The 21,653-nt window shown below is 62.9% G+C and overlaps 1 protein-coding gene across 3 annotated transcripts in view; it reads right to left on the bottom strand.

The window, feature by feature from the left end:
• The window catches only part of VAV2 (vav guanine nucleotide exchange factor 2), a 150,471-nt gene that overhangs the window by 58,814 nt on the left and 70,004 nt on the right, over positions 1-21,653 (bottom strand). For all 3 annotated transcript variants that reach the window (XM_069477064.1, XM_069477063.1, XM_069477065.1), the window contains exon 3: positions 10,844-10,902. In XM_069477064.1, coding sequence (XP_069333165.1) covers positions 10,844-10,902 — 59 coding nt within the window. The remainder of the gene's footprint in view (positions 1-10,843; positions 10,903-21,653) is intronic.

Here is a 21,653-nt window from a genome sequence, read left to right as displayed (position 1 = left end):
TGGCGGTATGCACCCTGTTGGCATGCACCCTGGCGGCACGCACCCTGGCGGTACGCACCCTGGTGGCACGCACCCTGGCGGTACACACTGTCAGTACACACCCTGTCGGCATGCACCCTGGCAGTACACACCCTGGCAGCACACACTGTCAGTACACATCCTGGCGGCATGCACCCTGTCAGTTCACACCCTGGCGGCATGCACCCTGGCGGCACACACCCTGGCGGTACACACCGTCGGTACACACCCTGGCATGCACCCTGGCGGCACACACCCTGGCGGTACACACTGTCAGTACACACCCTGTCGGCATGCACCCTGGCGGCACGCACCCTGGTGGCACGCACCCTGGCGGTACACACTGTCAGTACACACCCTGTCGGCATGCACCCTGGCGGCATGCACCCTGGTGGCACGCACCCTGGCGGCACGCACCGTCGGCATGCACCCTGGTGGCACGCACCCTGGCGGCACGCACCCTGGCGGCACACACCCTGGCGGTACACACCCTGTCGGCATGCACCCTGGTGGCACGCACCCTGGCGGTACACACCCTGTCGGCATGCACCCTGGCGGCACACACCCTGGCGGTACACACTGTCAGTACACACCCTGTCGGCATGCACCCTGGCGGTACACACCCTGGTGGCATGCACCCTGGTGGCACGCACCCTGTCGGCACGCACCCTGGCGGCACGCACCCTGGTGGCACGCACCCTGGCGGCACGCACCCTGTCGGCATGCACCCTGGCGGCATGCACCCTGGCGGCACGCACCGTCGGCATGCACCCTGGTGGCACGCACCCTGGCGGCACGCACCGTCGGCATGCACCCTGGTGGCACGCACTCTGGCGGCACACACCCTGTCGGCACGCACCCTGGCGGCACGCACCCTGGCGGCACACACCCTGTCGGCACGCACCCTGGCGGTACGCACCCTGGCGGCACGCACCCTGGCGGCACGCACCGTCGGCACGCACCCTGGCGGCACGCACCCTGGCGGCACACACCCTGGCGGCACGCACCCTGGCGGCACGCACCGTCGGCACGCACCCTGGCGGCACGCACCCTGGCGGCACGCACCCTGGCGGCACGCACCCTGGTGGTACGCACCCTGGCGGCATGCACCCTGGCGGCACGCACCCTGGTGGCATGCACCCTGGCGGTATGCACCGTCGGCATGCAGGGTGTGGGCAGCACACACGGTATTGGCGTGTCCCGTCAGGTGACAGTGATCCAGGGCCTGAGACAGCCCAAACTCCTGCATTCTTTACTGGGCCGCAGGGAGGAGGAGGTGGGATCCGCCCACAGGGGAGCAGCCCCAGCACGACCTCCAAGGACTGCGTCTACATCCCGGAGGGCGAGGCCAGCTCAGGGCCCTGAGGGAGCGCCCTCGGCCTCAGAGGCCTGGGTGTGCCCGGCCCCAGGACGTGTCCTGCATGGAGTGACCAGCTGCCCAGGGTAGCCTGGGACTGGGGGATTTCACAGAATGCCGGACCCTCAGTGGTGAGTGCAGAACAGGTTGGCCACCGTCGCCTGTGCCTGGGAGACCACACGGCTTCAGCTCCCAGTGCTGACACTGCCTGTGGGGACCTGGCTGTGCCTCAGTTTCCTATTCTGTGACCAGCCTCAGAATCGGGCTGCGGAGGGCCTGGCACCGGGACACGACCAGGCTCAGCTGTATCTCACCCAGGGGTGAGGGGCCGGGGAGGAGGCGGCTGGCGTGGGAGGCAGGGCCGTGGACCCCAGGCCCAGGCAAACGTTAAAGGCACGTCAAGAACCGCAGCCTGGAGGCCCCCACAGGCCTGTTCAATTATTGAGCGTCACCTGGGGCGCTGCCTTCTAATTGGCGCAGAGGCCTTGAAGCACCAGGTCTTGCTTGCTGAAAACGGCCTACCGCGAAATAGCCCAGCGGTCAAAACAGGCCAGCAGGTCGTGTTTCACTCCTCAGAGCACCACCCCATCCAGTCCAGAAGGGGAGCGCAGGCTGTGGCTCCCCACCCACGGCCACCCCGGCTCAGGTACGCCCGCATCAGAGAGGAGCATGGCTTCACCGCCATGGAGCCTGGGCTGAGGGATGCAGGGAGCATGGGGACCACTTGGGCACAAAGGCAGCCCGGGCCTGGGGAAAGTGGGGAGGGCTTCCCGCAGGAGGTGGCAGGGGAGCTGGCCTGCAGAGCAGAGTCTAACTCTGAGTTCAGAGTCCCAGCCTCGTGTCAGGCAGGCTGGGAGGAACCCTGGCCATGCAGCTTCCTTGCCCCTGAGCTCACCAAGCGACCGAAGCCCCCGGCCTCAACTACCTGATCTGTAAGATGGGGACAAAACCACCACCTGCAAGGCAAGGTGATGGCGGATGGTGGGCACGGTCATGATTTAGGGGCTGAGGGGCAGCCGGGCAAGAGGGGACATGAGGGCTTGGTGCAGCTGGGGTGGAGGCGCATGGAGACGCAAGTGCCAGGTGGGGCAGGAGGCTGATGGGGGCTGAAGCATGGTGGCCGATAGGCTGGCCAGGTGTGGCCACCAGGACCTTAAACCAAAGTCAGTGGGGGCTTGGAAGATGGGGGCAGTGACCCTTGACATCCGCCAAGGCAGGTCCAGCAGAGGTGGGTGCAGCCAGCTCCGAGGCCACTGGGGGAGATCGCGCACACACCGGAGTCCCCGGAGAAGAAACCCCAAGTGACCCTCAAATCCCAGCAAGGCTGTTTGTGCCCTTGTTTCCCGAACCCCAGCAAGCGGGGAGGGGAAGAGACTGCGACCTCACAGGCAGGGAAGAGTGGTCAGCTGACTGCCCCCCTGTGCCTGGGGGAGGGAGGGCCGGAATCGCTGATTACATTGGAACGTGACTTCTCAGCGGCTGTAAAGCTTAACATGTTATTTCTTATTTTCCAACACAGTCCTTGTACGGGAGCCTCTGGCAGGCAGCAGCTTGGAGGGAAAGGACCCCGGGAGCGGGCCAGACCCCCGCAGCCCCCCTGCTGTCCCACACCAGGCCTCTCCCCGGGGCACCTGCCCAGGCTTCGCAGGAAACCTCCTGCCTGGGCCCTGCCCAGACGGACGCTTAGGTCACGGCCATCGGGGAGCGGGGGGCTCTGAGACAGGGCTCTGCACAGGGGCGGTGCCCAGCTGGCGGGGGCTTCCCAGGGCCACCGCCTGCACGGTCCCGACAGTGGCATGGCATCTCCAAAGTGTCGACCTGCAGGCCGGGGTGCGGCCTCCACGCAGTCCCACCTCTGCAAAGCACCCCGCCAAGCTCCCACACGGTTACTGACGGCCAGCCCCCCAGGTGTCCTCCTGGCCACGGCAGCCAAGGCCACGTGGCAGAAGGCTGATCTTCCTTGAGCAAGTTCGGGAGCTGGGACAGAGGACCCGGCTGGGGGTTCTGTGCCATCAGCAGGTCACGGTACAACCACAGGCAAGCCCCTCCCCCATCTGAGCTGCGGAGGGGTCGGGGGGCAAACAGCAGCTGGAGGTGCCCTTCCCTCCCGCCCACGTCCGTGGACTCATCTGCTGGGAAACGAGGGGTCAGCCCAGTGGCCACGGCCTTTGCCCTCCGTGGACCCTCTGGGGCAGGGATGACAAAACCAGAGCCTGCCCAAGACCCCTCCCCCCGAGGCAGGCAGTCCTAGCCGATGACGGTGTGGACGGCACTCGATCCAGGTACAGAGACCACCGGGAGGCCGGTCCCAGCAGAGCACAGCTCGGCTCCCCCGTCAGCCCTCCGTTGCCCCAACAACAGCCCAGAGGTGGGGCCCGTCCCAGCAGTCCCAGGACAGTCTGGCCAAGCGGGTCCGCAGACGCCACCCAGCTGAAGGGGCACACAGGGAACCCAATCTTTCCCCACGTCCACAAACTGGGGGGACGGAAGACCACACAGGACGGAGGCCGTGCTGACATCCCCCACGACCAGCCCTGACGACCACCCCACAGATGAGGGTGCCTGTCTCCGTCCCAGAGAAGACGCGAAGGCCCAGAGACGTGACGAAAGCTGCCCAAGGAGACCAGCCAGGAAGGGGCAGAGGTGGCTGGGGCCAGGGCCTTGGGGACTGACCTTCCAGAGGGCCTGGGTGCCGCCCCCACCCCCCGCTGGCTCTCGTCCTGCACCCCCAGCTGCTCCCCTTCCAAGCCTCCAAGCCTCCCGCCTACATGTCCACAGTGGCCCCTCAGTGGTCCCAGCCTCGGCTCTGGAGCCCCTACAGGCCACGCAGGGCCAGGCCAGGTTCTGGACAAGCCGCTGCCCTGCTGGAAACCCCAGGAGAAGAGACCCGCCACTCGCTGCCCCGTCCAGCCCTCCCTGTCCCCAGGGTGCCCACTGCCCGGCCCCTCCATCCACAAGGAAGCCAAGCACATTCCCACCCAGGCGGCTGCCCAGGCCTCCATGGCTGCCAGGGACAGCCTGGTGAAGCACATCGACCACCGTGTCAGAGCGGCTCTAGCCCCACCCAGGCTCTCTGCCACCTCCCTGTGACTGGTCTCCCCTGGCACCCAGGGCACAACAGGTCCACACGACCGGCTGACGGGCCGGGACAGCGAGAGGGTGCGAGCTGCCTGCCCTGTGCTTGGACACTAGGCCGCTTGGCAGGGGCTCCCGGCAAGTGTGAGGGTGGCCCTGGCTCTCCCACACCAGGAAGGCGGGCTGGGTCGCTTTGGAGCAGAGAACTGGGCCTCGGCTCTGCTGGATGGCGCCAGCCCTGGGCCTGAAGGCGGCCAGGACGGGGAGGGGCTGGGCGAGGCCCACAGGGGAGCCTCAGAGCCGGCCGCAGCTAGAACAGGCCGTGCCCCACACTGGGCTCCTGGACAACAGTTCCAGCCAAACCCTCCCTGCCCCCCGATTTCCAAGCTGGAGCGACGTGTGGGGCACCCTGACATCCGCCCTGGGTGCTCAGGGCAGGGAGGGCCCAAGAACAGAATTCTCCAAAGAGCAGAAACCCAGCTTCCGGCAGCCACCGACCCCAGCAGGGGAGACGGAACAGGAGCGGCCCCGAGTTCGAGGTGGGGACCGAGCCAGGCTGGGGCTGGCCCTGCCGGACGCCGTCACTCACTCAGCCGCCGCCTGGCTTGTGCAGCTGCCCACAGCGGCGGGTCGTGGGCTGTGGAGTGGACACCAGCTGACGGCGCAGGCCGGCTGGTGACTCGGTGATGGCCGTGCACGAGCCCACCCGTCGGAGACTGGCCACACGCCCAGGCCGGAGGGGACCGGACCCCAGCCTGTCCGCAGCCATCCAAAGGTGGCCTCTTCCAACCTCTCCCCGGGAAGGAGCTTGGTGTCTTCCAGCCGCTCCCCCCACTGCTTACGCAAACGATGCCGCCTCGTTACAGCAATGAAAGGAAAGGAAGAAAGGGCTCTCCAATTAGGCTGGCCTGGGGAGTCGCACGGCCGCTGTCCCCCGAGCAGACGGACCGAGGACAGGTGGCCAGGACGTTTGATATCACCAGGCGGGATGATTAAAACCGTCTTGCTGGCAGGAACCCAGCTAAGCATGTAAAATTGCCACTTGCCATGCAAATCTCCTCTCTCGTGGCCAGTCCAATTACCTGGAATTAACCAGCCAGCACCAGATGGGGACAGAGGAGAGAGCTGGGGACGTCGTGCCCAAGAGAGAAGACTCCAGGAGGCACAGGAGTGCCGCCCCTGCATCTGAAGGCCGGGGCTTCCAGGGAGGACAAGACATGGGCGCGCTGACCCTGCACCTCGCCAGGGCCCCTTGGGAATCGGGGTGGGGGCACCTCCCTAGAAACTGCCAAGGGCATGGGAGGTCGCATGTCCCCCCAAACCCACCCACAGCCCCTCCGGTTGGGGTGTCTCCCTAGGGAGGTATTTGGCACCTTTCAGGTGACTCAGGAAGGCAAAGTTTGGGGAGGAAGTCACCACTGGGAGGATGCACGTTCTCATGGCCTGAGCTGCCCAGCAGGTAGCTGGGCTCCGGCGACCTCCCAGCCACGGGAGGAGCCATGGCCGGTGCCTCGCTGGTGCTGAAGGGAGAAAACACGAGGCAGTGAGGCCAGCATCCCCTCGGGCCACATGTCCTTGTGCTCTGTGTCCCATGAGGGTGCCCGGCCTCTGCCAACTGGAACCACACTTGGGAAGTCCAGTGCCTGGGAGCTCTGGGGGGACCCGTCACCAGCTCCCCACACAGGGGACACGGAAGAATGTGTTCTCTAAAGCCACCGATGGAATTTTAGTTCTAATGTTTTGCTGTACTTGGATTTGATGTGGGTGTGTCTGATATTTTCATTTCTTGGGTGCTGGGAGACGTCCAGTTTCTCTCACCCAACCGAGGCCTGACGCCGACCCCTGCCCGGCTCAGCAGCACCGGTCAGTCGCCGAAAGGTGGAAACAACCCCAAGGCGGCCCAGTGACACGGATGAGCAAATTGCCCGCACAGTGGGGAGTTACGGAGGCTCAGGAAGGAACGGTGCTCCGACACACGCCAGCATGGAAAGCCGCCAGGCACAGGGCACGCGTGTGACTCCACGGATAGGAGATGCCCGGAGCACGCGAGTCGGAGACGGAAATCGGACCGGGGCTGCAGGGCTGGGGAGGGGTTTCCCACGGGGCTCCTTTCGGGGTATGAAAACGTTCTGAAGCCGAGGAGACGGCTGCACGTTACTGCCAATGTTCCACATGCCACTGAACAGGGTTGAACTTGTGAGTATGAATTTACCTAAGACCGTCAGAGAGCGGACGGGGCTGGGCAGGGGCAGGAGAATCGAAGGCGGAAGCCGGCCCCTGTCCCGGGAGCACCAGCCCAGCGCGGAGCCAGAGCCGAGTTCCCCACGGCCTCTCGGCCACCGAGGCCCTGCACACACCACCCCTGCCTCGTGGCCGGAACAAGTCGCCACAGACTTTGTGGCTTCAAACAACACAGCACCGCGGCGCAAGTCCGCAGTCAGAAGTCCCAGCGGGTGTCAGGGCTGACGTCAAGGTGGTAGCGGGGCTGGTCCCTTTCTGGAGGCTCCGGGGAGAGTCCAGCCCCTGCCTTTGCCAGCGCATGAGGCAGCCGCACGCCCACCTCCGCCTCTATCGCGACGTCTCCTCTTTCTGACTCGGCCCCTCCTGCCCCCTCTTATAATTACAAACTTATTTGCATCTTCAAATTTGCAGCTATCAAAACCCTTTTCCTGTCACTATGAGATGTCCAAAGCGCTGAGCTGCACACTCCCGGCACCCTTACGTGGCAGGCAACGCTCCCAGCCCACAGAAGAAGAGACAGAGGCTCTGAGAGCATCCCTGCCTTAGGTTGCTCAGCTAATGGAGGTGTCCTCTGTGGCTGTGATCTTCAGTCACAAGGAGAGTCCTACCCTCCACCGCCTCCTCCCTCCCAGCCGTGCAGAGCTGTGAGGACCCTGAATCAGGACACCCCTGGCCCAGAGGGCAAGCTGTGGCCCCAGCAGGGACCCAGCTCCCCGCATACCTCCCTGGTGCCCTGCCATGGAGCCCTCCCTGCCCCACAACCCCCCCATACTGCCGGCACCAGGGTGGGCTCTTGGATTAAGTCTCCTATTCCTCAGCCCCCCAGCAGCACAATTAGGGCTTTTATGGAAAATCAGCTTATTATGCTAAGCGCAAGGTTGTAAAAATGATTTTGTAAAGGAGCACACTGGGCTCCTGTTCAGCCACGAAAGGCAGGGGGATTCCTCGGGACTGCAGGCTTGGTTCGCGGGTTTTCAGAACAGAAAGGTTTTGGCCAAACTAAGAGCTTTTGCTAATTAATAACACTATGAAATGTGATCGGCGAAGAGCTTAGTGTCCTGTGAAGTGCCGGTGTTCGCCCCACAATGCTCAGCACCCCGTGAAAATCTCAGCCCATGCGGAGGGCAGGGGGTGGTTCAGACCCGTGGGCCAAACAAGGGCCTGGGAAGGTCACCTGTCCCCAGAGCTCACAGGTGAGCGCGTGATGACGGAGCCCTCGGCCACCAGCGGCCGTGGAGGGAAGAGACGGGAGCAGCTCTGGGCGGGGCTCAGACGAGGGGCAGAGGGGAGGAGGGAAGACGGGGCCTCGGGGTGAGGACGGGGCAGGTAGAGGCCGAGGCCACGCCCTGCTCCACGCCCAGGAGGCCCCACCTCCCCTCCGCCCGCAAACACCTCCCCTGGTCTCTCACTTCCCCGTCCTGTCCTGTCACCTGTGTAGGGAGGGGGCGGCGTGGCAGACTTGGGGTGCTCAGCCACTGCGTGTCCACAGAAAGGACTGGCTCTCCCAGCTGCAGGCGACCTCCAGCCTAGCCCTTGGCGTGTCCTGCCTGGTGAGACACTCTGACGACAGGGCCTTTGTACACCTGGGACCTTGGCCACACGGGGCTCTGCTGATCACGGGCTGGGGCCACGTGGGAACTGTGACCTCGGAGGGGCCGGACACTGAGCCACCACGGTCGGGGAGCAGACGCCCCTCACCGATGCAACTGAGCACCAGTGAAGCCCTCGTACGCCAGGCTGGGTGGGGTTCCCGGCTGGCAGCTCTCCGTGCCCGTCACACACCACTGGCTCATCTCAGTTAAGGGGTCTCCAGGAGACTCTACGGGGGGACACTGGGGCCCCCCAGGTGCTTCTGTAAGCTGCTGACTCTGTGTCCTCTCGCTGTAACAAGCTGCAGCCACCGGCAGAACGCGTCTTCTGCATCCCTGAGGCCCGGTGAATGGCAGTGCTCGGAACACACCTTTCACCGTCATTAGAACTATTTGGTGAGCCCTTCTCTGGGCCGAGGGACGTATACGCCTCATCCCAGTGAACCCCAAGGAGCCTGTGCCATCCCCGTCGTGCCAGAGCACAGTGGGCCTTCAGAAGGATGACTCTGGCACAGGTCCTCGCTACCCAGGACACCGGGTCTCACCAACGCTGCAGCCCAACCTCCTGATGCCTCCCGTGGAGCTGGGGTCTCCATTCCCCACCAGGGGGCTGCTATGCCCACACGCCACCTGGGCAGTTCCCAGCCCAGAGAGGGAAGGTGTCCACTCACACCTGCCGGCCTCGGGGCCCAGCGGGAGGCCGACTGCCTGCTCCTGCCCGTCCTGAGAGGAGCAGCTCCCAGAGCCCCTGCAGTGCCCACTCAGGCCACGGGGTAGGAGGGCCAGGGGACATGGGGGAACACCGGGTGGCCAGGAGGGAGGGTGCCACCCCAGGCTCAAGGGGCCTCCATACTATTCACAGCAGGACACTCACCCGGGACAGACGTGGGACCAGCCCCCTCCACGATCCTCACCACCCTCTAAGCCACCAACAGGGTCCCATCACCACCGTCAGCCCCAGGGAAACAGGTCCTCGGAGCCTGCGGAGGGGGTGTCAGCCTCGGGAGGGCCCGGAACACAGCACAGCTGGGACCGGGGGCCGTGTTCAGGCTGCAGGGAAGGGACACAGCCACGGACGCTCCCCGGCACGGCCACGCCAGTGCCCAGCCAGGCCGGGTGACTCATCAGACTCCGGCTCTGCACATCAGGCCTCCTCTCTGGTTTGGGAAGAATGTTCAGTGGATTTGGAGAAGAGATCAAAGTCCAGTATTTTGTGCAAGAGCAAATAAAATGACTTATTTTTGTTGCACTAATTTCATTCCTGGCTAAGAACATGTTATAAACAGGCGGGGAAGTGCGACCACAGAGCACACAGTGTTGTCACGGCCGCTGGGAAGAAGAACGGACGATCGCACTGTCTTTGGATCCGGAAATGACACACCCTTTTTGTTAGACTTTTCTAAGCGGAGCCGGCTGCAGAGCCCAGAACAGCTGGAAGCAGCCCGCGCAGCGGGGCAGGGCTGCCAGGGCCTCCGCGGCTTGGCTGTGTTCTGGTCAGCACTCACCTCCTGACTTACCCTTTATGCCCTAAATGTGTTAGACATATTCTATGGCACGTGCTTAATACTTAATTCTAAAACAGTCTATCCTATGTCTCACATTTATAAAAAACCCAAAAACCTCAATTCAAAGGTATTTCTGTGTCCTCTGAGAGCCCACCAGCAACAGAGCTCCCAGTGGGGTCTCCAACGCTGACACCTGCCGGTGACTCTCTGACCCTCAGCAAACAGCCCCCACCAAGGGGCAGCCTGTGCTGTCCCAAAGCTGGCACCGTCGCCCTGGGACCCCCAGCCTACGGGCATGCCCGGTGCCCCAGGGAGGACATCTGCTGAAGGCCCAGCCCACAGCTGGAGTACCCTCACGATGCCACTGTGCCCAGACGTGGCCCCGTCTACTCCACTGACTCCCTGTGTCACCCCAGGCCTCTTGTCCACACACAGTGGCCCTGTCCCCCGGGAGCCTTCCAGACACGTCAGGGAAGGGCACAGGCTCATCCCCACCCAGTCTGGAACCTGGTCTCCCTGACCTCCATCCATGGGTCAGAATCTGCAGTGACCGTCCTTGTGTGGGGCTGCCGTCCCCTTTCCCCTCCATGTGTCGGAGACGGGAGGCCACACCGCAGGGCTCGGGGATTCTCTGAGACTGAACTCGGCAACATAAGCAAAGTCAAACCGCGCGGGGAACCTCCTCGGGGCTGGTTTCTCCAGGTGCCCCGCAGCCCCCAAGCATGCCAGGCGCCCTGGGCCCTGCCCCCCACCATATGCAGCACCCACAGGTGCGTGTGGAGGGGGAAGTTAGGTCGGCAACAGTCTGTGAAAGGGTTAATTTGCTGATCTTATTACTTCAACCGAAAGAGATTTTGCAGTCGTCAGTAATACACTTGCAAGATTTCCCTGGAGTGAGCCGGGGCACCCCCACCCTTCCAGCCACCACGACAGGCGACACGACCACACGCTGGAAATCCACGGTGAACGCGCAGTGAACTCCGGTGTCTGCGACGAGGCAGCCCGGTGTCCACGGAGAGTAACCGACCCGCCCTTGGAAGCACGGCCGGAGAGCTCACCTGATCCCTTTGTTCTGCGCGATGCTGTGCAGGGACAGTCTGGACACCGCAGAGATGACCTGGGGAGACAGGAAAGACACTCCTGTAATTTCATAAGAAACAGGGAAGTGACCGTGCAGCTGGAATAAAGTGTTTCGTAAACACTGAGAACTGTTAACCACACACATCTCGTCTTGGTAAGAAACATGGTGTTTGACAATTTCTAAGGCTGGACACCTAGTCTGTATTTGTTGTGCAGAATCTGTCATTTTGATGCACTCGTATTTGCTGAGGTTTGTTACACTCCCAGTGCGCTGCCTCGGGGAGGGGCGGGTCCCAGCTCAGGTGGCCGGGCTGCTGCCTCCTGGGGCCAGCCATTACCGACCCCTGGACTGCGCTCCCACCGGGGGAGGGTCTGCCGCAAGTCTAAACTGAGGTCACACTTACAAAGGGCTCGTCCCAAACTGCTCTTCTGGAAGTTACCATACAATTAATAACAGCTCATGTTCACATGAGATGCCAACTCATTTCAGAGACGGGGAAATGAAAGCCCAGAGAGGTCAAGTGACTTGCCCAAAGTCGCACAGCAGCTGGGCACCACGCAGATGCAGACGTCCAAGTGCAGTGCTTGCCCCCTCCAAGCCTCTCTGTAGGACATTTAAACGGATGCCCGGCCCCCTGGAGGGGTCAGGAAGGACAGCAAAGAGCTCCCGGTGGAGACCGGCAGACAGGACTGTTGCGGTGTCTCCCCAGGAGGTCTCGTCAAAACGAGGGTTCTGAAACCTTCCACAAGGAGTGTGGCCACTGATTCTTCCTCTGCCCCCTCACCCCCGCCCTCCCCAGACTCGCAGGGTGCACCCGCCCACAGCTACTCCATGGACCTCCAGGTCAGGCAGCAAGGCAGCGGGGACGGGGCGCGAGGCTCCACCGGGGAATACAGGAAACGGAGCGGGGGAGGTGGCCGACCCAGGAGAGCCGAACACACCAGGCGGCAGGAAGGTGCTCGGGATTCATCCCACAGCATCAACAGGAACATTTAGGGGGAACAAAAATTACAGAAATATTGCTGTACATCCTTATTGTCATGCAACAGGTGCTAGAAATGTCAGAACTTGAGGGGTTTGGCAACTCTAGGGCCCACCAGCCCCGCCCCCGCCCCAGACCCGGCTAATCATCTGGCCACGCCTCCTCCCCAGGTGTGGATGTGGGCTCTGTCTCTCAGCGTCCCAAGGAGGCACCAGGACTCGGCCAGCGTTGACAGAGGAGATGACACCCTCTGCAGACCTGAAGTCGGTGCAAAGGCCTGTGCCGGCCGGGTGGAGCTCAGGACGCAGCCCTGGCAAGGTGACAAAGCGAGCCAGCCGTGGCCAGGACACGGGCCTCCCGGTTCACAGACTCGCTTCTACAGCTGCTGTGGCCACAGCAGCCCTCGCTCGGAGCTCGCAGGCCCTGCCCAGGACAGAGGCGTCACCAGCGGTCTGCGAAGGGCTCTCATGGGCTCCTAGTGCCGACGGGGTTAGACGTGGCCAGCTACGCTTCGTGCTTCCTGGCTGGCGTCTACGTGGGGAGGGGGAAGCTTGGGAACCCACCACAGGGGACCCCGCTCCAGTGGCCCAGGGCGGGGGCTGCTGGGAGCAGACACGGAACCCCTGAGACGGCCATGGGGTCAGACCTGGGGTGGAGGCGGCCCCACGTGACCCCGCTGCCGGCCTGAAAGGTTAGGAGGGGGACCCGCCTGCCTGCGGGGGAGGGACGCCCCACGGCGCTCCCCCAGGCCCCTCTGGCTGTGGCCTGCCCCACGCCCAGGACAGAGAGCTGGGTGTCCTCAGGGGCAGCACTCTCAGCCATGATCAAAAGCCTCCCGGCCCACAGCCCCAGCCGGCTCTTCTGAGAAAGTAAATGTCAACGGGTGACATTTTCCCAACTTTTATTATCTCTTCTCTGGGCCGGTTGACAGTCGAATGAAGACACACCCCACCCCCCTCCTTTCCGCCCTCCCTGACAGACACCGTCCTGGCCCAGTTACCACCAGGCCGCAGAGCTCACCCCAGGCAGAGGGAACACGCGTGTGCTGGGGGCATGACAAGGAGGAAGACGTGCCCAAGAGGACCAGCCTGTGGGGGCCGCCGGTGTGGCTGACCCCTGACTCTGCGGCTCTGTGCCACTCACCGATGTCTGCCCCGGCCTCGCACACACCGGCTGCCCAGGTGGTAGGAGCTCGGAGGGGACCGGACGGCCCAGAGGACGCGGGCGGGTGGGTCTGGGTCCTGGAAGACAATCCAGGCCCCGCCCCAACCCAGCCCTCCTGCTCTGACCTCAGGTCCCCAGACGCCAGCAGCCACCAGCTTCCACCACCCACAGAAGAGCTCTAGGAGGCAGCCCCAGGCCCCACCCAGAGCCTCCAGGACCCAGGAATCTGCATTTACCGTTAGGTCCCACGTGGCTGAGACGTGCAACCCACACAGGGCACCCCCGTCCCCGGGGAACTGGGTCAGACGGGTAACGCCACAGACCGGGTCAGGGTGGGAGCAGGTCCCAACGGTCCACCTGTCCAGCTGTAACTCCTGCCTAAGAAACCTTTAGACCACAGCAACGTAAACACAGAGCCCCAAGTCTCAGGTTCAGTAGAAAATTATAAAAGCCTCAGTGACCCTCTGACTCGAAGCCCAGGCCCTGGGGAAAGCCAAGCTCAGGGGATCCTCTCCCAGGCCCTGGGGAAAGCCAAGCTCAGGGGATCCTCCCCCAGGCCCTGGGGAAAGCCAAGCTCAGGGGATCCTCCCCCAGGCCCTGGGGAAAGCCAAGCTCAGGGGATCCTCCCCCAGGCCCTGGGGAAAGCCAAGCTCAGGGGATCCTCCCCCAGGCCCTGGGGAAAGCCAAGCTCAGGGGATCCTCTCCCAGACCCTGGGGAAAGCCAAGCTCAGGGGATCCTCCCCCAGGCCCTGGGGAAAGCCAAGCTCAGGGGATCCTCCCCCAGGCCCTGGGGAAAGCCAAGCTCAGGGGATCCTCCCCCAGGCCCTGGGGAAAGCCAAGCTCAGGGGATCCTCTCCCAGACCCTGGGGAAAGCCAAGCTCAGGGGATCCTCCCCCAGGCCCTGGGGAAAGCCAAGCTCAGGGGATCCTCTCCCAGGCCCTGGGGAAAGCCAAGCTCAGGGGATCCTCCCCCAGGCCCTGGGGAAAGCCAAGCTCAGGGGATCCTCCCCCAGGCCCTGGGGAAAGCCAAGCTCAGGGGATCCTCCCCCAGGCCCTGGGGAAAGCCAAGCTCAGGGGATCCTCTGCAGCAAGATTTGAGCACCTTTGCTTATCACAACAGATGTCGCAGCTGAGAACAGAGACGCTACTCCCCCCATGTATTGTCAACTTGACACTCACAGTAAAAACTCAAGACAGGGCTGGGGAGAAAATGGAAATGTGTGTAACAGACTCCTCTTAGGAGGCCTCGCCCGATCTTGCACAGCCTTTCGTGAAGACCCCGAATGTCTAGCTAGTCCCGTAGGGTCTCCCCCCACTGACCTTCTCATTCTATCTCCTTCGTCTGGACCTCTGTTTCACATCTCCCAGGTCTTCGTCCCTCTGTGCTGTTGCTCAGTGATGTCCTCGGTTCCCTCTTCTAATTCACTAATTCTCTCTTCAGCTCAGCCCAGACCACTGTTTAATCCACATTCTGAGTTTTTTCATCTCAACAACTACAACTTTCGTTTTGAGAATTTCTATTTAGTTCTTGTTTCACAATCTGCCTATTCTTTTTGTCCTGTTTATTTGGTCCTATTTCCTGTTCTTTCCCTTTGCATTCTATTCCTTCTTTTCTAGGGTAGAGATTCTCTCATCTGTTGCAACTGCTGACCCCTCACTCATGCTGATTTGTTTCTTTTGGAGCACCAGACAGCTACCCAGGTAAACATGTGTAGGTACACAAACATACATGTATCATGCAGAAACACATACATACACAGTCCTATGCTGTAAGTTCACCTTTAGCAGGAGCTGCTTTCCACAGGTGGGGGGTCCCACGGGCTCCGAGAGGCACGGCCGGAGGCTCTGCGGGTTTCCCTGCAGCTCTCAGACCCACCCTGGGCAGAGCATCAGTGCAGCGTGGGATCCCACGAGACCTGTGGTTTCCCTGCCCAGCCCGGGGTGGTCAGCTGCCTCTGTGCCAGGGCCGGGGTGCAGCCGCCCTAATCCCCACTGCATGGCGCCCCTCCTGCCTGGCACAGCTTCCTACGTGGGCCTTAGTCCCAGCTCTCCAACCGCCACACGCTGCCGCAGCCCAGGCTGCAGAAATCACGGGGACGCGGGCCTTGGCGCCTGCTTCTGGTTTTGATGTCCCTCTTGGTTCCTGACAACTGAGGATTGCCCTTTCTGGCTTCCCAGTCTGGTAATAGTTTTTAAATGTGTGTTACTTCATGTAAACAGGAATCTACGTGTTGGGGGCGGGGGCATGCTCACTCAACCCACAGTATTTACCAGAAATCTCCGGACCTTCAACAGTACAAGAAGAATCTCCAAGAAAAGCAGTCAAATCCCCACTGGGAAGTGACCCCCGTTTAATCAGACCCATGGCAGGAGCGAGGACACAGCTCAGGCAGAACCCGCCAGCGCAGGCAACGGCACTGCTCTGCTTCAAAGACACGCTGCCACCTCTGCCGTGGAGACGGCAGGGAGGATGCCGGGTGCTGCTTGTTTTGGTACACGCCACAGGGTGGTGGCAGGGTGTGGCAATGGGAAAGTGACAATAGGCGAGTCCCTCTGGGTCACACAGGTGCACCTCTTCCAGCGGGGCAAGCTCTCAGCCTCTGGAGCGTCCGTTTCCTCACCTGTGAAAGTCGGTCCCAACGGAGCCCCCCTCCCGAGACCACGGGGGCCTGGACAGGACATGCCCCTGGAGGGAACACTGCACAGCGAGCAGGTGCCGGTCACAGGGCTCCCCCCTGCCGAAGCCAGAGGCAGCCCCTGCGGCTCTCTCTACACGACGCCCCAGCAACCTCCGCTATAAGACCTGGCACATGTGCCCGTCGGAGAACGCCGCGTGACCTGGTGGCCACAGGGTCCTCTGTGCATGGACCGCCCACTGTCCCCAGCGCCTAACACCAGAGAGGGTGCTCAGCGACTCACGGGCCGGGAGGGACGAGCGAGGCGCTGGGTGGTGGCTGTCCCTGACAGGAACTCTGGGATCCGTCAGCGAAGGAGCTTCGCCACCATCTGGTCCAAATTCTTCAATTTAGCGATGAGAAACCGAAAACCCAGCTAGGAAGACGTGGTGATTTGCCAAGGCCACCCAGCAACTTCCAGGCAGAGCCCGTCTGGAACGGGGCTCCCGTCTGACGCCCCAGGCTCTCTCCCGACAGGGCTCACCGACGATGACAGCTGACGTCCGTCTAGGCCTCCTGCCTGCCAAAGCCCTACCAGGTTCCTTTCATTTCATTCCCTTAAACAGCCGTCCCCAACCTGGGCACCAGGGACCAGTTTCATGCAAGACAGTTTTCCACGGACGGGGTGGGGGGCCGAGGAGCGCTGCGGCCTGGGCCCTAACAGGCGTGGCCCAGTACCGGTCAGCAGGCCGGGGGTTGGGGACAGCTGCCTTAAACCCCAGAAGACACGTGGCTCTCCCTGTTTTACAGAGGGGTAACTGAGGCCCAGGGAGAACCAAGGCCGGCCCTTCTGCCTGCAGAGCCCGGCTCTGCCCGCCCTGGCCAGGAAGGGCCCGTCCACCCTGGACTGAGGCTGACGGGCAAACTGCAGCCTCCAGGCACAGAGCGTCTGCCAGGCCAGTAACCCACCCAGGCGCGACGGTGGCTTTGTGGGGCTGGCTGGGTGGGCCGGCCGGGCCACTCACCATCTGCAGACGCTGCTCCCCCACTCCCGACACGCCCCGCCCCTCCCAGGCCTCTCGCAGCTGCGGCTAAAGGGGGGGCACCGAGCCCCAGGTCCTGGGGGACAGAGGCAGGTCCCACGGCAGGAGGCAGCACAGTCCCGCCTTGACCAGCCGCAGGGCCACAGACCGAGACCCAGGTCGGCTGCCCGGTGCGCGAGTCACTGCCTCAAAGGCACAAGGATCCCTAAGGAAGCACCTGGCAGCCTGCCCTGGGCTCGACGCCAACGCGGAATTCCAGGAAGGGCAGTGCAGGGCGGAGGGCGTGTTCCAGCCTTGACCCCACCACGCTCCACGGTGTCCTGCCCTCCCCACAAGACCCGGACTCTGCGCTTCCCCCTGGGCCCCTCCCTCTTCCCAGCAGCAGACGGCGAGCCGAGGGTTGGAATGCAGGCGTCTACACTGGCGGCTTCCCAAGGGGGACCCCTGGCCCGTCCCCACGCCCCCAGCCTCTGCCTGGCACGTTGCTCACCTCCCGGCTCAGCACCCATGCGTTTCCCCCCAATCCTGTGGGGTAGGGACCGCCACCCCCACTGTCCAGGTGAGGAAGCTGAGGACCGACAGGTGACCCCCTGGCCAGGGACACAGCTACCAGAGGCAGTACCAGGACTGGAACCTGGGTCTGTCTGCCCACAACCTTTTCTAAGGCGGCTTCCGCATTCCCCCTGGATGGCTCTGTTCCCGCAGGGGACGAACGTGTCCTCAGTCAGTCAGTGCGCCTCCCAGGTGCGCCTCCCAGGTGCACCAGCTCCAGGGCCACTGCCTCTGCCAGCCACCCCCGCCCCTCGCTGCTCTGGGCCCAGGCACTGCGCTGCGGCCCCCACAGACACATCCAGAGCCCTCACTTTACGAACGGGGAGGGCAGGTCCCAAAACGGGTGTGTCTTGTCCAAGGCCCCACGGCTAGCGGGGGTGGGGCGGGGAAGCAGGCCCAGGAAGAACAGCGGTGGGACCACGAACGGCCACCATGAAAACATTACGGGCCGGACGCGGTGGCTCACACCCGGAACCCCAGCACTCAGGGGGGCTAAGGTGGGAGGATCGCTTGAGCCCAGGAGTTTGAGACCAGTCTGGGCAACATAGCAAGACCCATCTCTACAAAAAAGATTTTAAAAGCAGCCGGGGGTGGTGGCGCCGGCTATTGCTGGAGCCCAGGAGCTCAAGGCTGCGGTGAGCTACGGTGGCACCGCTGCGCTCCCGCCTGGGCGACAGCAGGCCTGATACGGCTCCTCCCGGGCAGACCCTGGCCTGGGAGCTTCCTGGATCCACCTGCATTTCACGGCCCCCGGGCTGTCCCCTCACCTGCCTGCCGCAAGGGCTCGCCAGGCAGAGGGGCGGGGTCTGCACACGCACCTGGGGCTCCAGGGACACCAGACGCTCAGCCCAGAATCCTGCGTCCCAGACAGTCCGAGTGGCGCCTGGCGGGGGCCCTGCAGGAGGCCGGGCCCTGCCGTGAGGAAACAGCCGGGCAGCCCCTGCGAGGCGCCGGCCCACGCAGAAGGCCGATGGCAGAGTGGGGCCGGCCCTGCGCGTCCTCCTTGCGAAAGCTCAGCTCGCCACGGCTCTGCGCGGGGACCACCCCACGGGAAACACACGTGGGCCCTGCCCTCGCAGACCCCACCTAGTCCAAGACCATAAAACAGGTGGACATTGGTGACAGTTAGCTTCATGTGTCACCTTGACGGGGCCACGGGCTGCCCACATAGCTGAAGATGGTGTTCCTGGGCGTGTCTGTGAGGTGTTTCTGGAGGGGGCGGTGTGCGGCATGTGAGCTAGGAGCTGTGTAAAGCAGACACCCCCTCCCCCCCGCAGCATAGGGGTCCCCCCAGCCCGCCAGGGCCCAACAGAACAGACAGGCAGGAGGGGGCCGATGTGCTCGCTCCGCCCTCGGCCCCCGGTGCTGTGGTTCCCAGGCCTTCAGACTCGCCCCGGGGTCTGGACGGGAACCGCACCACCAGCGAGGCAACAGCCTGCACATGGCAAACCATGAGACTTCCCAGCCTCCGTGATCGCGTGAGCCAATCCCTCGCCATAAATCTGTTTCTCTGGAGACCCCCGACAGGCGCCATATGGGGGACCGGCGCTTCCCTCTCACTTGCGATGGTCCCGTGCAGGGCTGCCCACCCCCCACCCGCTGAAGGGGCGGCGTGGGTGCGAGGGCAACAGGGATGGGGTCCGCTCACCAGGTCAGGGAGGCTCAGCCCAGGCCAAGGCCAAGAGAACGTTCCAGGCTGGGGGAGGGCACGCACAGGTCTGGACAGAGGCCCAAGAGAGACACCGGGAGTCGTCCTGGGTGGCCACACGGGAGGGAGGAGAGCAGAGGCCTATCGGCCGCTGGGCCCAGGAGCTGCCCTCCCGGGGCGGCAGGAGCATCGGGGTGGGTGGGTGCTTGAGAGACGCAGGCAGGACCTTGGAAGGGCAGAGCCCTGAGGACCCTCTGACCAGGCCAGGCACGAGAGGACAGCAGGTGGACCCAGGCACGAGCCACAGAGTGGGCCGGAGTGGACACACCCACAGCCGTTAAGAGCACACAGCGTTTGTGGACTGGACGCAGGGGTGGGAGACACACGTCCTTGTCCTGTTGCCAGACGCGGGAGAGCTGGGCCGCCCTGAAGGAGGGGCGCTGAGGGAGGAAGACCACCGGGACTGGACTCAGTGACCAGCCAAGGCAGGGAGGGCAGGGACGCCGGGGTGGCACCTGGGCCTGGCTGAGCTTAATCCCTTGGTGCAGCCTTGAGCAAGTCACCAAGGCTCTGTGCTCGGCCACCCTGGGGAAAGGTGAGCTTGGCGGTGCCCGTGCTCACCCGGGCCACCGCCTGCCCATTTCTGCTTCTCGGAGACCCCTTGCCAGGCCTGCTGGACCCCTGTTCTGCCACCCTCCTCTGGCGCCAGGATGCCCTCGTGTCGTGAGGACCTCTGTCCTGCAGCAGGGTCCGCCGCGTCTCTTCCTGAGCAGTTAATTGACATTCCCACTCGGCGGTGATGCCAGGCCAGGGGGACCCACACCCCTGACACTCACAGCCGTCCCTCGGAGGATGAACTCTGATCTTTTTCTTTGCCTGCGTGGTGAGTCATGCCTACAAATGATAAAATCTCAGTGAACAGGTTTTTCTGATGTGGTTACTTCCCGACCTGAGTCAGGTACAGCATCACATGAAAGACAGAAGACCCGTATCTTAACTCGCACATTCCTTTCCGCTGACTCCTGGTCTTCGGACAAAGCCTTACTCTTTCAGCCAATTGTCAACTAGAGAATCCCTAAATCCGCCTACGACTTGTAAGCCCCTGTTTGAGATGGCCCACCTTTTCCAGCCAAATCAATGTGCACCTTTCATGTATTGATTTATGACTTTGCCTGTAACCCCTGCCTCCCTGAAATGTATAAAACCAAACCACCAGCCACAGTGAGTCCACTTGCTCCAGGCTTCTTAGGCACGGCTCTGGGCCACAGTCCTCAAATTTAGCTCAGAATAAACTTCCTTAAAATTATTTTACAGAGTTTGTCTTCTGTTGATACCCTGTCAACCTGACAAGCCCACTTGAGTCACTGCCTATAAGTGGTGCTCAGAGCACCACACCACCAGGAGCTCTGGGTGACATGATGAGCCTGAGCCCTGATGGCCTCCCTGAATCCTCAACCACCCAAGGAGGTCAGTGCTACTGTGCCTCTCGTCAGATGAGGAAACTGAGGGTCAGAGTGGTCACCTGCACACATCATCTGGATAGTCTGATGCTGCACAGGAGCAGTGAGTGCCCTGTGCCCTTTAAGGAGAAGTATCCAGAAGGAACTGGCTCAGCCTCCCACCTGAGCCTAGCCCCAGAACCCCTCTCTCAGCACCTCTGGCCCACGAGCTCCACACCCCAGGCCCCACCATCGATCCGCGCCTGGCCTGCTCCTAGGGGAGGGGAGGGCAGCCATCTGGAGGGGCTGGCGGGTTTCAGAGCTGCTTCACTGGCCTCCCTGACTAACGGCCATTTTAACAGAAGGGGAACAAAAACTGTATCTCTTACATCACGGCAATAATTTTCTAACACACACGCTTATCTCTGAAGCGATGAGTCAGTAACGGGGCATTAAGTGCAAGCACAGCCCAGCGCTCCGAGGCAGAGTCTCCCCCGCCACACCAGCGGCACCCCTCCTGACCCCCAGCCCGCCGGAGCACCTGGGAGGGCTGGAGGGGCACCTGGTGCCTGAGCCCCTGCATGCTTTCTTCTGAGCTGGCGGCTGTCGGCGGAGGACACGGGCAGGACCTGGGGCTGTGCTCGGCACTGGCCACGCACTCGCGTCTCATGATGCTCCTGGCACCTCTGGTGACACCCTGCGAGGGGGAGCTTGGCCGGGCCAGGTGGGCACCAGCACCACGGCGGACACAGGCCTGCGTGAGGAAGGCGTCCAGTGCACCATGTAAATTAGTGCAAACTGCAAATCTGAGCCTGCTCGAGCGTGGGTGGGTGTTTCCGGAAGGATCTGACAGGATGGAGCGTTAAGAGAGATTATTTGGAGTCTGACAGATACAGGTGCTCACCAACCCCAGCCGATGGGCCCACGGTGGGCATGTTGGGGTCTCTGTTTGCTCGTCTGTAAAATGGGGCCACCCACATCCACACGGTTGAGGGCAGTGACAGGCAGTGTGTGGTTTCAGCATCGTGGCCCCCACTTCTGCTGCCAGTATGTCCCCCACTGACGTCTGACACCGGACAGAGGTTAACCTTGGAGGCCATCCCTGACCCCCCACCGCCAGGCTCAGCAAAATTCCCAGGACTCCGCACCTTGGGAGATGCCTGCCCCAGAGACGGACGGCACGCTCTAGAGACCAAGGATTCAGCCTCTGACTCCCTGGAGTGGGGAGTTGGGGGGGGGGGTTGGGGGCTCTGCCCCAGGTCTCTCCCACGGCCTGAGCTCAGTGTCACCCCCATCTCAGGGTGCCCTGTGTCCCCAGAGGGGACAGAGTGCCAGGCTTGGTGTC

This window comes from Eulemur rufifrons, chromosome 7 (assembly GCF_041146395.1).
Source record: "Eulemur rufifrons isolate Redbay chromosome 7, OSU_ERuf_1, whole genome shotgun sequence".
NCBI lineage: Eukaryota > Metazoa > Chordata > Mammalia > Primates > Lemuridae > Eulemur > Eulemur rufifrons.
Note: the sequence above shows the minus strand (reverse complement) of the source record. Positions and strands in the feature narration are given on the sequence as shown.